Source organism: Xenopus laevis, chromosome 6L (assembly GCF_017654675.1).
Source record: "Xenopus laevis strain J_2021 chromosome 6L, Xenopus_laevis_v10.1, whole genome shotgun sequence".
Lineage (NCBI taxonomy): Eukaryota > Metazoa > Chordata > Amphibia > Anura > Pipidae > Xenopus > Xenopus laevis.
In genome coordinates this window covers 116,718,503-116,732,392 of record NC_054381.1, presented here as the reverse complement: position 1 = coordinate 116,732,392, position 13,890 = coordinate 116,718,503, and the positions used below count along the sequence as shown (strand labels likewise).

Below are 13,890 nucleotides of genomic sequence, written 5' to 3'. Positions count from 1 at the left end.
TGCAACTTTGCCTCTGAAGTTCCAGAAACTAGAACTAGAGTTCTATTTTTATTTGTCACAGGAACAAGCATGAAAATCTAAGTTGTAATGGGCAAATTGGATATAACACACAGAAAGATATTACCTACATTCAGGGGCCTATTTATTATGCTGTGTAAAATGAAGATCGCCAAAAACCTGTGTAAAAATTTGTGAATTTATGTGTGTGTTTCCGAAATGCTGCATTTGATGCCATTATACGCTGCATGTGGAAAATTCAAGAAGCAAATAAGTTCTGGTGGAATTCACTCTAAAAAAAAGATGTAAAAAGCTACAACAGATAAACACCATATTTTCCCATAGCATTTTCAAGCGGCTGGTTACATTAACAGTGGAATTTGAACAAGGAATCACATGGTCGGCAAAAATCAGCACAAAACTTGAAACTATGACGTTTTTTGGAAGGGAATGTGTGGCTCTCTGTTTTTTCTACACTTTTTAGGCCCTGCTTTACAGCTTGACAACACAAGCCAAACGATATTTGTTTTTTACTTGATGGATGTTTACTGGGTTTTTTTCTATCACCTCCATGTTTTTAGTAGAATCCATAAAAAATATCTGTATTTTGAAATTGTTTTCTACACCATGTTTCAAAGACACTGTAAGGTTAATAACCTCTTTAATATTATCTTGCCATTCAACATAAAGTGGTGAGCACTGTTCTACTCTTTTAATTTTTTTAATGCAGGAAAGTTTATTAGGCAACTTAAAATGATCACAAAATATAATTGGCAGAAAGCAGAATAATCAATTACATTTAGCACATGCCAACGATCATAATATAAAAGTTTATATTGTTTTTAATGTTAGGGTTCATGAGTTAATCACATGCCATAATGCTTAGGGTTATATAGAAAAATACCATGCAGGCCAGTCCTTCACCAAGTTGAAGGCCGCCTCTAGAGGAATTTGAGAGAGTTAGGGGCAGATGTATTAAGGGTCGAATTTCAAAGGGGTTAAATCCCTCGAAATTCGACTGGGGAATAGAATCGAATAGGGAATTCGGGCGAATTTACGCGCTGGCGAATAGTCGAATGGGCAAATATTCGCCCGGCGAATAGTCGCACAATCGAAATATTCGATCAAAGGATTTTCATTCGATCTAATGATTGATCGAATGCCTTTTTATTCCATCAAAAACTTAGAAAACAAGGCTATGGGACTTTCTCATAGGATTTTAAAGCAATTCGGTAGGTTTAATCTGGTGAAGTAGGCAGTAGAATGATTTATAAAAGAGACAGTACTTCGACTATCGAATGGGCGAATATTCGCAGCGTTTTTGTGCTCGATCTATTCGAATCATTCTACTCAGGTGAATTTACGCCAATTCGATAGTCGAGGAGCACAAAAAACGACTCGAAATTCGAGTTTTTTTCCCTCTATTCATTCACCCGAGCTTGGTGAATGTGCCCCTTAGTGATGGGCGAATTTATTCACCAGGCGTGAATTAGCGGCGAATTCCCATGATTTTCAAATTAAAATGGATGCCAGCGAATTTGCGTCGGCGTCACAAAAACTGACGGATTCAAAAAATAGACGCCGGCGCCGTTTTGCATATTTAGCCGTTTCGTGAATTTCGCGAACAATATGCGAATTTGTCGGTGAAGCGAAACACCCCGAATTCGCCCATCACTAGAGAGAGTGTTTTTGGGCCAAAATTGCCACCATCTAAAGAAGACTGCCCTGTTAGCTGATGTTTGATGTGAAACGGTGGCTAAGGTGATGGTATTAAAGCTTTGGGAAATAATAATAATAGAGTATTAGATTAGAAAAAATTTAATAAATCGTTCTAATAGCAATTTGAAAGCCTTTCTAAAGCTTTTGTGACAAACAGGGTAAAGGATAGGGTTAATCACGGAATTAGTATATATGAACCAAACTGTAATTTCTATATAGAAAAAATCGGCACAATACCCTTGGCAAACAGCACGGATACACACTAGGAATGAATAAGGAGTCCAGCACACAATGAAAACAGAAACCAAAATTGCAAGAGATTTTGCAGCCTTCTTGTCCTGGGATAGTTTATTACTATTATTGTGTCCATCTGATTTTTCAGAGTCCCGAGGTGAGTTTGAAGTGATCTTATGATCTGTGTGAGGACTCAAACTACTGTCCCCTTTCTCATTTGTCTGTGGTGATGAAAGGACAGTATTGCTCGTTATGCTAAAAGGCATTATATATTTTACTTTTTCTTTAGAAGAATTAGATATGGAGAACTTTTGCCTCTTGGTGCTGCGTTTTATAATTTCTAGGTAGATTCTTATATTAAAAAATGAAATACTGAGAAGAGGGATGATGAAATCTAAAGTTGATGCACCCAGAATGAAATACCACGTTTCAAGGAACCCAGCACGACAAATGTCCTCTGGAAGGTTATTCGTACTGGTAATGATCTCCCACAAAAGAATTGCTGGTCCATAGATAATAAAAGAAGATATCCAAACTAGGGTCATGGTAAGCGCTGTCTGACTGTGTCTTTTTTGTAGAGAGTGATGTAAAACCTGAAATTAGAAAAGGTTTTTTTTGCAATTTCGAAATACAGTACGCAGGGCATTATTGTAAAAAAACAAGAGGTTTAAAACTGTCCAGCTACATTAAAACAACAACATTGTTTATAAACATAATGCATAATTAATTAAGCAGGATCCTGAAAAGAACAAGAAATAAATTGAGTGCCATAACAGGGGCAATCTCTCAATGATCAAGGATAATGAATCTATTTCTAGAATATAAATTTGTAGCACCGAAAAAAGGTGGCACATATTACAACAAAGTGGACTGTAGAGCTCACTAGTTCAAGAAAGAGACGGATACCTTGTTCTATGCTGACTCTTTCAGACTTCAACTGTTATTAATCACTTGCCATTTCAAAATTAACCTAGAATTTGCCCTTGTTTATGTGCAGGTTTTTTTGTAGTCTAGAGACAACCATGTGACGCTACCTGAAAGCAGAGCAATATATATATAAGGCTTTCATTCTTCAGCCTGCACTACCTGGTTGTAAGAAATGTGTCTGTTATTTCAAGTTAACCTGGTGAAAATTAAATTTGAGTCCCTAAAATCTCCCTATGATCCTTAAACTACCAATTCCCTGCTAAGGTATTTATAAATCACCTGAAGGGGATAAAAAATTAATATATACCCGATGTGTGGTGTGAAATGAACCCCTTTAGGAGAGTTGTTATTCTCCACCAAATAGTGCATACTCCAGGATTAACTATATATTGTGCTCCCAAATGTGACAAAAGCTGGTATACCATTTTGTTCTTGGTCTGACCGCTCCCAAGTCATGATGGCTTTGAATGGGATCTACACTCAGGCCCCTAACAGATTATGGAGACAATATGAATCCCTGTTTAATTGTCAAGACCGCCGGGAGCGCGAGGAGTCGCGTCCGCTCCCGGCGGCGAAGAAACCAAGATGGCGGCGCCCAGGGAACCCACGTGGGTTCCGACGCCGGCGTTGTGACGCCAGCACGGCGCGACGGTCGCTGACGCTGGCGCAAGGGCGCCAAATTCAAAGATAAAAGGACGCCTGAGGCGCCAAGATGGCGCCCGAAAATAGGATCCTGTTCCCTGAGAGATTCCTGGGTTCCCTTGCTGTTTCCCCTGCTTATATCTGCCTGATTCCTTGTTGTGACCCCTTGCCTGGACTTGGACTTCGCTGATACTCTGCCTGCCATTTGACCTGTGCTTGGACTTTGTTTATTCTCCTGTCTTACCCTTGGATACCACGACCCTGATCCCTCCTGAGGGGCTTCCTCCTAGATCCGGACTACTCCCCAGAGAAGGCTCCCGGCTCCCTGACGTTATTTTCGGGCCATGGATCCTTCTGAGGAAGCCACACCTCATGTCGGACGAGCACTCCGCGGACTGGCATCCCGCATGGAGGACTACGAAAACCAGCAGGTTCGCATTGGGCAAGCACTTGATGTCCTGCTAGCTCAAGTGCCTTCTGCGCCCTCCGCTGCTCCACCTACTGGAGATCCCCCCATGGCGGCAGCCTCTACGAACGCAAGCTACCCTACAGGTGAGCCTCGCATTCCACCTCCCCCTCGCTTCAGTGGGGACCCACAAGCCTGCAGGGGATTTGCCACACAATGCCAAATTCAATTTGAGTTCCAACCCACACAGTTTCCAAGTGAGCGTTCCAAGGTGGGGTATGTGATGTCTCGATTGGAAGGCAAGCCACTGGAGTGGGCAACGTCTCTTTGGGAGAAGAATTCCCCGGTGACTTATGATGTTAAAGACTTTCTCCAAGCTTTTCGCATAGTCTTTGATGCTCCAGGTCGGGTTACGAACGCCCCTGCCCGTCTCTTGCAGCTCCGGTAGGGAAGCCGCAGTGTCAATGAGTACGCTATAGACTTCCGAACTCTGATGGCGGAGACTTCCTGGTGTGATGACGCTTACAAGGCCGTATACTACCAAGGCCTATCCATCCGCATCAAAGATGATCTCGTCTCCAGAGAGACTCCTGACACCCTGGAAGGGCTGATCGCTCTATCCATTAAGGTTGACACCCGTCTCAGAGAACACCAGGGGGAGAGAGAGCGCAGCAGACGATTTTCTCCCATGTTGGCCCCTCGCTTTCTAAGGCCGATTCTGCAAGCATCCGCTGTCCCTGTGACTCATGTGTCCACGTCTCCCCTGGAGGAACCTATGCAAGTAGGAAAGGCTCGCCTCTCCGAGCAGGAAAGACTCCGAAGACGTATGGCAGGTCTCTGTTTGTACTGTGGTGGGCATTCCCATTTTGCCAACGCCTGTCCTGCCAAAGCCAAGAGTTTTGCACCCCGAGGTATGTCTCAGGTTTCTCATGTAGGGGGCTTCACTCGAGGGCCTCAGGAGAAGTATCAAGAAAATTCACGCAGACTTCTCCTTCCTTTGCAGATTCACCTGGCAAGTAAATCTATCTTCGAAAGGGCCTTCCTCGACTCCGGAGCGGATGGCAATTTCATGGACGCCTTCTTTGCCGAACGCATGAAGATTCCCCTGCTTCCATTGTCTTCACCCCTGCGAATTACCGCCATAGATGACAAACCCCTGGAGTTTGAATTCGTCACAATGTTCACGGCAGAACTATCCGTACAAGTTGGGGCGCTGCATCAAGAAAAACTTTCTTTCTTCATCATTCCCTGCCCTTCTACTCCAGTAATATTGGGTCTTCCATGGTTACGTCTGCATAACCCCACCATAGACTGGTCCACTGGGCAGATCTCTCGTTGGAGTTTATTTTGCCTGCAACATTGCCTTCCGCCAAAACCCCTCGAGAAGGTGAATGTCTCCACTGCGGAACTAAAGACTTTGCCCTCCACTTACCAGGGATTTTCTGATGTGTTTTGTAAAAAGTCTGCAGAGTTCCTTCCCCCACATCGCTCCTACGACTGTCCGGTTGAACTTCTGCCAGGAGCTATGCCCCCCAGAGGGCGCACCTACCCTCTCTCTCCTGCAGAGACTACCGCTATGAAGGAGTACATCCAAGAAAATCTCCAGCGGGGGTTTATCTGCCCTTCTACCTCTCCTGCAGGGGCTGGGTTCTTCTTCGTGGAGAAGAAGGACGGAGGCCTTCGGCCTTGTATAGACTATCGGGGTCTGAATAAGATCACCGTGAAAAACAGGTACCCCCTGCCCTTGATTGCCGAGCTCTTTGACCAGCTGAAAGGGGCAAAGATTTTCTCCAAGTTGGATCTCCGGGGGGCCTACAACCTCATTCGCATCCGGGAGGGTGACGAATGGAAGACGGCATTCAACACTCGGGATGGGCACTATGAATATCTTGTTATGCCCTTCGGCCTTTGCAATGCCCCTGCCGTCTTCCAGGAGTTTGTTAATGATGTGTTCCGAGATCTCCTAGGAAGGTTCGTAGTCGTATACTTGGACGACATCCTGATCTTTTCCAAGGACCTTGAAAGTCATCGCTCCCAGGTGAAGGAGGTACTCTCTTGTCTGAGGAAGAACTCTCTCTTCGCCAAGTTGGAGAAGTGTGTCTTCGAGGTATCCAAGATCCCCTTCCTAGGATACATTATCTCTCCAGAGGGATTTGAGATGGACCCCGTGAAAGTGTCGGCCATCCAGGAGTGGCCTCTCCCACTGAGTACCAAAGCAATCCAGAGATTCATCGGATTTGCTAATTATTATCGACAGTTCATCCGGGGGTTCTCTTCCCGCATTGCACCTATCCTGGCCCTCATCCGGAAAGGGGGTAAACCCAGCCTGTGGCCTCCATCTGCCATAGAAGCCTTTCAGTCCTTGAAAGAGGCCTTCACGTCTGCTCCTGTTCTCCGACATCCCAATCCTGCACTACCCTTCTGCATCGAAGTTGATGCTTCTGAAGTCGGAGCCGGAGCTATCCTGTCTCAGAGACACTCCACTGATGGAAAATTGCACCCCTGTGCGTTTTTCTCCAAGAAGTTCTCATCCGCAGAGCAGAACTATGATGTCGGAAATCGAGAACTCTTAGCAGTCAAGCTTGCCCTTGAAGAATGGCGTCACCTCCTGGAGGGCTCTGAAATTCCTGTCCAGATTTTCACAGATCACAAGAATCTGGAGTTTATACAGTCCCTCAAGAGGCTTAATCCCAGACAAGCCAGGTGGGCCCTTTTCTTTTCCCGATTTAACTTTGTTTTGACTTATCGCCCAGGTTCCAAGAATCTGAAGGCCGATGCCTTGTCTCGTAGCTTCACTCCGGTGGACCGTGACCCTGAGAGGCAGGAACCAATCATTCCACCAGTCAAGATCATTGCCTCTCTGTATCCCCAATTTGCCGACCAGATTCTGGCTGGGCAGTCCTCGGCTCCTCAAGATACTCCGATTGGCATGGCCTTCGTCCCTCCAGAACTTCGCCTGGCCATCCTGCAACAAACCCACTGCTCCAGGCAAGCTGGACATCCTGGTCCGGCCAAGACCCTTGAACTCTTGAGGCGCCTTGTCTGGTGGCCTGATATCCGCAAGGATGTAAAGGACTTTGTGGCTGCTTGTAATGTCTGTGCCACTTCTAAGCCTAGCCATTCCCGCCCCAGCGGGTTGTTACAGCCTTTGCCGGTTCCCTCTCGTCCGTGGACGCACCTCTCTATGGACTTTATTGTCGAACTTCCTCCCTCCGGTGGGAATACTGTGATCTGGGTTGTCATTGACCGCTTCAGCAAAATGGCCCATTTCATCCCTTTGAAGAAGTTACCCTCTGCGGTGGAATTATCCCAACTCTTTATTAAGTACATCTTCCGCCTGCATGGTTTCCCGGTGGAGATCGTCTCCGACAGAGGCACCCAGTTTACCGCCAAGTTCTGGCATTCTCTATGTAAAGACTTGGGAATAACACTTAAATTTTCGTCTGCCTACCACCCGCAGACGAATGGGGCAGCTGAACGTGTGAACCAAGCCTTAGAACAGTTCCTGAGGAACCACGTGTCTCTTTGCCAGGACGATTGGTCTGACCTCCTCCCGTGGGCGGAGTTTGCTCATAATAATGCATGTCATTCCTCCACAGGAAGGTCTCCATTTATGGTGGTGTATGGACAGCACCCTCAAGCCTTTCCTCAGGACTTCGTGTTGTCGGACGTCCCGGCTGCAGATGATCTGGCAGCCCATATGCTTGCTATTTGGGCTGCAACCAAGTCTAATCTAGAGAAGTGTGCTCTAGTCCACAAGACTTTCGCGGATCGCCGTAGAAGGCCCTCTCCTCCCTACAAGGTGGGTGATTGTGTCTGGCTCTCTTCCAGGAATATTCGCTTGAAGGTGCCATCTCCCAAGTTGGGTCCGAAGTTCCTGGGTCCGTTCCCCATCTTGGAGATAATTAACCCTGTAGCCATCAGACTTCAACTCCCACCAGAGATGAGAATCCCCAACGTGTTCCACGTCTCCCTGGTAAAGCCCACCGTCTCCAACCGTTTCTCTGGTGTCCAATCTCCTCCTCCTGCTATCTCTGTTAGGGTCAACAAGAATTCGAGGTGGAGAGAATCCTTGATTCCAGAATCTCCAGAGGGTCCCTTCAATACCTCATCCATTGGAAGGGCTTTGGCCCCGAAGAATGCTCTTGGGAGGGACACCGTGATGTGCATGCTCCTCGTTTGGTAGGAGACTTCCACTCCAAGTTTCCCCAGAAACCAAGTCCCGGTGGTCCTGAGGCCCCCCGTGAGGGGGGGGTACTGTCAAGACCGCCGGGAGCGCGAGGAGTCGCGTCCGCTCCCGGCGGCGAAGAAACCAAGATGGCGGCGCCCAGGGAACCCACGTGGGTTCCGACGCCGGCGTTGTGACGCCAGCACGGCGCGACGGTCGCAGACGCGCTGACGCTGGCGCAAGGGCGCCAAATTCAAAGATAAAAGGACGCCTGAGGCGCCAAGATGGCGCCCGAAAATAGGATCCTGTTCCCTGAGAGATTCCTGGGTTCCCTTGCTGTTTCCCCTGCTTATATCTGCCTGATTCCTTGTTGTGACCCCTTGCCTGGACTTGGACTTCGCTGATACTCTGCCTGCCATTTGACCTGTGCTTGGACTTTGTTTATTCTCCTGTCTTACCCTTGGATACCACGACCCTGATCCCTCCTGAGGGGCTTCCTCCTAGATCCGGACTACTCCCCAGAGGGGGCTCCCGGCTCCCTGACATTAATATACCTTTAGCTATCAATATAAAATATTATATTGAGACAAATTATACTCTGGATTAGTGATGGTTGAATTTGTCCCGCAACAATTTTTATAAGCGCGACAATTCTATCCAAATGCATTAAAGTGAATGGGCGTCTGAATAATTTTGACATGCGACAATTTTTATGTTCTGACGCAGCAGATTTTTCTCTGGCGAATTTTCACAAATTTATTCCCTGCCCCCAAAATGTGGAAATTCGTCACAAATTCACGCCTGCTGAATTTATTCGCCCATCGCTACTCTGGATGTTAAAATTTCAGTTGTTTAAGAGGACCAAAAAACCTATATTTAAGGCTTTTTACTACAATTGGGAAGCTTAAAGGAATAGTTCAGTGTGAAAATAAAAACTGTGTAAATAGATAGGCTGTGCAAAATAAAAAATGTTTCTAATATAGTTAGTTAGCCAAAAATGTAATATATAAAGGCTGGAGTGAACAGATCTCTAATAAAACAGCCAGAATCCAACTTCCTGCTTTTCAGCTCTATAACTCTGAGCTAGTCAGCGACTTGAAGGGGGGCCACATGGTACATTTCTGTTCAGTGAGTTTGTAATTGATCCTCAGCATTCAGCTCAGATTCAAAAGCAACAGATATGACCCATGTGGCCCCCCCCTCAAGTCTCTGATTGGTTACTGCTTGGTAACCAGGGTAACCAGTCAGTGTAAACCAAGAGAGCTGAAAAGCAGGAAGTAGTGTTCAGACTGACATGTTATACATCAAATCACTCCAGCCTTTATACATGACATTTTTTGGCTAACTAACTACATTAGAAACATTTTTTATTTTGCACAGCCTATCTATTTACCCAGTTTTTATTTTTACACTGAACAATTCCTTTAAGGGAAAAAACAAAGAGGAAAATCAAATGTAACCTGCAGCCTGCAACTTCCGGAATGCTTGGGACCAGAGCGCTAAGGGGTCTTTCTGTAATTTGGATCTCTATACCTTAATAGGGGAATGTAATATTGGTCGCTTATGGACATTTGAATAGTGATTGTGAATTTTATGGTTTGCAACAGTGCGCAGTGTATGTAATAAAACTTCTTACTGAAAAAGTGTTACGTTTACTCCAAAGATTTACGCCATCTTCAAGCATGTCCTAAAAGTGCGCAATTAACAATTTAGAGTCGCAGTGCAATAAAACTCTAATGAAGAATATTACCGTACATTGCAACATGCACATTTTTATTTGTGTACAAATTTGTTCTCTTTGTGAATTTTAATACATTTCCCCCTAAGACTGCTAAAAAATCATTTCAACATTAATTAAACCCAATAAGACTGTTTTGCCTCCTGTAAGGATTATTTATTTGGGATCAAGTACAAGGTACTGTTTTATTATTCCATTTTTATTTATTTAATTAAAATGGAGACTATGAAAGATGGCCTTCCCGTAATTTGGAGCTTTCTGGATAATGGGTTACCAGATAACGAATCTCATACCTGTACCGTAAAATAATTCAAAAGAATTGATTTTGCTAGAACATACCAATTTAACCAGGGCCAGATTTATATAGTTGGCACCCCTAAGCCGGATGTCGTTTGTTGTACTTGTCCCCTCCCTTTTATTCACTCAAATTTTCATCATCGGGACCGGAGCAATATGGATTGGCGCACAGGAAATCAAAAAAAATCTATTATTTTTCCTGCGCATCCCCAGTGTTTCTGAACAAAAAAAAGGGTGAAAAAACGTAATATGCCAAAAAAAGAACGTCATGGATTAAACGAAAAGTTTACCAAAATGGCAATAAATACTTTACTAGCAAATAATCTTAAAGGCAAAACAAACTGTCCCCCTATACAGAAACTCTAGAATAAACATGGTTAAAGGAGAAGTAAACGTTTTTTTTCTTCTATCTATAAATTATAAATTACAATCTATAAATATACAGCACACCCTGGTGACATTGTTCCACATTTTAAACTACAGTATATCAACAAACAAATATAATATTGAAACAAAAATGCAAAGATTATTTACTATAATTGACTCTCCTATCCCTAACAGATGACCAACAAATTGATGGCTAATCAGATAACTATACAACAAGCCATCACAATCTTTTGAAAATCTGAAAGCCTCAGGCCCTGATTGCTTTGTGTAGTTTACTATAAAAAAAAAAAAATGTGTTACTAGACCCTCAGCTCGATCACTTATTTCTAGATTTTTGATTGAGACAGTTCACTTCTTCCCTGCATTGCTGGGAACCTGTATTTCAGCAATACCCAAATGTGTACCATTTTTATAATAACCCTGACTGCATGCAGTGAAATTCCCCCTTCTTTTTACTTGCTCTGACAGCTGCAGATAGACGGTCCCTAACTGCTCTGCAGGGAAACAATCATACTTTCAAACGGCCCCATCTTACTTCGCAGAACTCCAGCAACTTTGTTTGTTTCCCTATAAAGCAGCTGGCGACAGTGTAGAGATTTGTATCTGCAGACCCAGTGCAGTCTACATATTCTGATTATTAATCAGTCTTGCTGTATCGGCTTCTATGGCAGATATTATTTGACTTGTGCTGTTTTGATAATTAATGACAATCCCTAAGCGTAACCTCCCAACTGAAGCCCAGACCACACTGAGCATGTGCGTAGTCTTGGTCTTGTAGAGATGTTTAACAAAGTTACAAGATGACAGCCCCCTGCGCCCAACTTTGAAAGTATAAATCATTTGTTTCATTAGCCCTCTGGTGCAGTAAATACCTGTTTATGTTTAGTATACAAAATACAGCATTTCTAGCCTTATTCTATTTTAGACTTTAGTTCCCCTTTAAATGTGATGTACATGATCTCAGTATCACAGTGATAACAAAAGAAATTCTGCAAATTGTAGTACAAAAACAGCAGAATAGTTGCAAGTTAGACATCCATAACACACATACTAAAAATCAATCAACCCATTATACAGTATAATAACCGAACATTTAAGACTTTTCCAATGATTGTTTCTGGACATACCCGATACCCTCTCTGCTTCAATCTAAGTCATGATCACCAGAGGAATAAAGTAAATAAGAGAATACTTACAGCCTTGTTGACAGAGAGAAATCTGTCATAACTGATAAGAACGACACTGTAGGCAGAAGCAGTTGTTGTTGTGTAGTCGAACGTAAGCCACAGTTTGCAGAGAAACTTTCCCAGCATCCATTTCCCAGTGAACTTGTACGGTATATACACGGAGATAGAGACGGCTCCTGGTGAAAAGAATAGAAGTCATATGATCACAGTGGCCAAATTAAAAAGAGAAATGAAAAATTATGCAGCATATGTTTTTTTTTGTTACTATGGTATTATATATAGATGGCATTAACATTCCTATTAATGTAGGAAACAAACTGAAAAAAAACCTTACCTACTAAAAAATCACAAATGGACAGATTTAGGAGAAAGAAGTTACTGCGAGTCCAGAGTCTCCTGTCCACAATAAAAGCCAATATCACAACACTGTTACCTAAAACTATGAGCAGGACAATTAAAGACAGAAGCACAGTTAGCAAGATATTTATTCCCTCTGACTGCTTTTTTACCAAATCATATTCATTAGCTGCAGATGCATTGCCTCCTGCCTGTTCATATAGTTTGAGAGCTTTCATGCTGACAGTATATACACTAAATAAAATCAAACTTGGATTTGGTTGGGTGTTAGTTAAGCATTATGTTAAAATGTTTGCATTTGTTTCTACTAATCTCTGACGAAACTGACTACAAACGTGTCACTTAATTGTAATATATAGGCAGCCCATTTAAAACATTGCACAGGGAGCTGGAACTGGCTCTACGTTTACTATTCTATCTCATAGGAAAACATCTCAAATTCTATCCCTATGGATGAGTACAAAGTACAATCAAAAACCCCAGGGCAATAATTAAAAACATAACTGCACTGGTTTTCCCACTGCGAGTCTTACACTAATTCTGTTTCCCTAATGTCTATGGCAGAATAGTTCTACAATATTCAGTGCAGTATAATCAAATAGCAATTTTTGTCCAGGGCATTTCATTTCATAGTAAAATAAATATTGAGGGGGTTATTTATCAACATCCAAATGTATCTGATTTTTTTAAATAAAAAAGTCAGACCAAACTAGAATCAAGAATTAATTGCATTATGGAAAAACTCGATAAAATCAATCGAAAACCCAAATCATTTTATTCCCCAAATCAATCAATTTTTTCTGACTTTTTCCCCAAAAAGCCTGAAATAGTCAGATTTTCGGCTAATTCCAGAGCAGACCACAGAAACTTCCAAACAGGATAGGGACCTCTCCAATTGACTTACAGTATATACTCGAGTATAAGCCGACCCGAGTATAAGCCGAGGTACATAATTTTACCTACGAAAACTGGTAAAACTTATTGACTCTAGTATAAGCCTAGACACAACTACAGCCCTATCTCCCGGCAGCGCACATTCTGCCAAAGCGACCCCCCCAGCGATCAACCGGACTTCTTTGCAAAGTTGATGGTGACAGAGAATTGCCAAACGAATTACTGTGTGCATTGTCCCACTGTCCCTCTACCATGTGCAGAGGGTGCTGTGTGATATTGCCATCACTGTTAATCCTTCATATAACCAACAGATGGCGCTGTGTGATATTGCAGTCACTGTTATTCTTTCATATAACCAACAGATGGCACTGTGTGATTTTGCAGTCACTGTTATTCTTTCATATAACCAACAGAGGGCGCACTGTTATTCTTTCATATAACCAACAGAGGGTGCTGTGTGATATTGCAGTCACTGTTATTCTTTCATATAACCAACAGATGGCGCTGTGTGATATTGCAGTCACTGTTATTCTTTCATATAACCAACAGATGGTGCTGTGTGATATTGCAGTCACTGTTATTCTTTCATATAACCAACAGATGGCGCTGCGTGATATTGCAGTCACTGTTATTCTTTCATATAACCAACAGAGGGCATTGTGGGATATTGCAGTCTCTCCCCAAGTGAACTGTTGGTATAGGAATGATTAAAATTGACTGCAATCTCAGCTACTGCCCGTTGACCCGAGTATAAGCCGAGGTAGACTTTTTCAGCACATTTTGGATGCTGAAAAACTCGGCTTATACTTGGGTATATACGGTATATAAAACCTCGGCAGGTCTGAGATGCTGGATTTTTAGATTCTGACTTTTTGCAGCCTCGGGGTATAATAAATCTTTATATTTCAAGTTTTTAGCATTCGGACTTCAATAAATA

The 13,890-nt window shown here is 43.2% G+C and overlaps 1 protein-coding gene across 1 annotated transcript; it reads right to left on the bottom strand.

The window, feature by feature from the left end:
- Positions 1 to 234: 234 nt before the first annotated feature.
- Positions 235 to 12,277, bottom strand: hrh4.f7.L (histamine receptor H4 gene f7 L homeolog). Its single transcript, XM_018266903.1, has 4 exons — positions 12,037 to 12,277; positions 11,712 to 11,878; positions 1,954 to 2,543; positions 235 to 289 (listed from the first exon to the last, which is right to left on the bottom strand). Exons 1-4 carry the CDS (start codon positions 12,275 to 12,277, stop codon positions 235 to 237), a joined length of 1,053 nt encoding a protein of 350 aa, XP_018122392.1.
- Between the last annotated feature and the right edge of the window lie 1,613 nt (positions 12,278 to 13,890).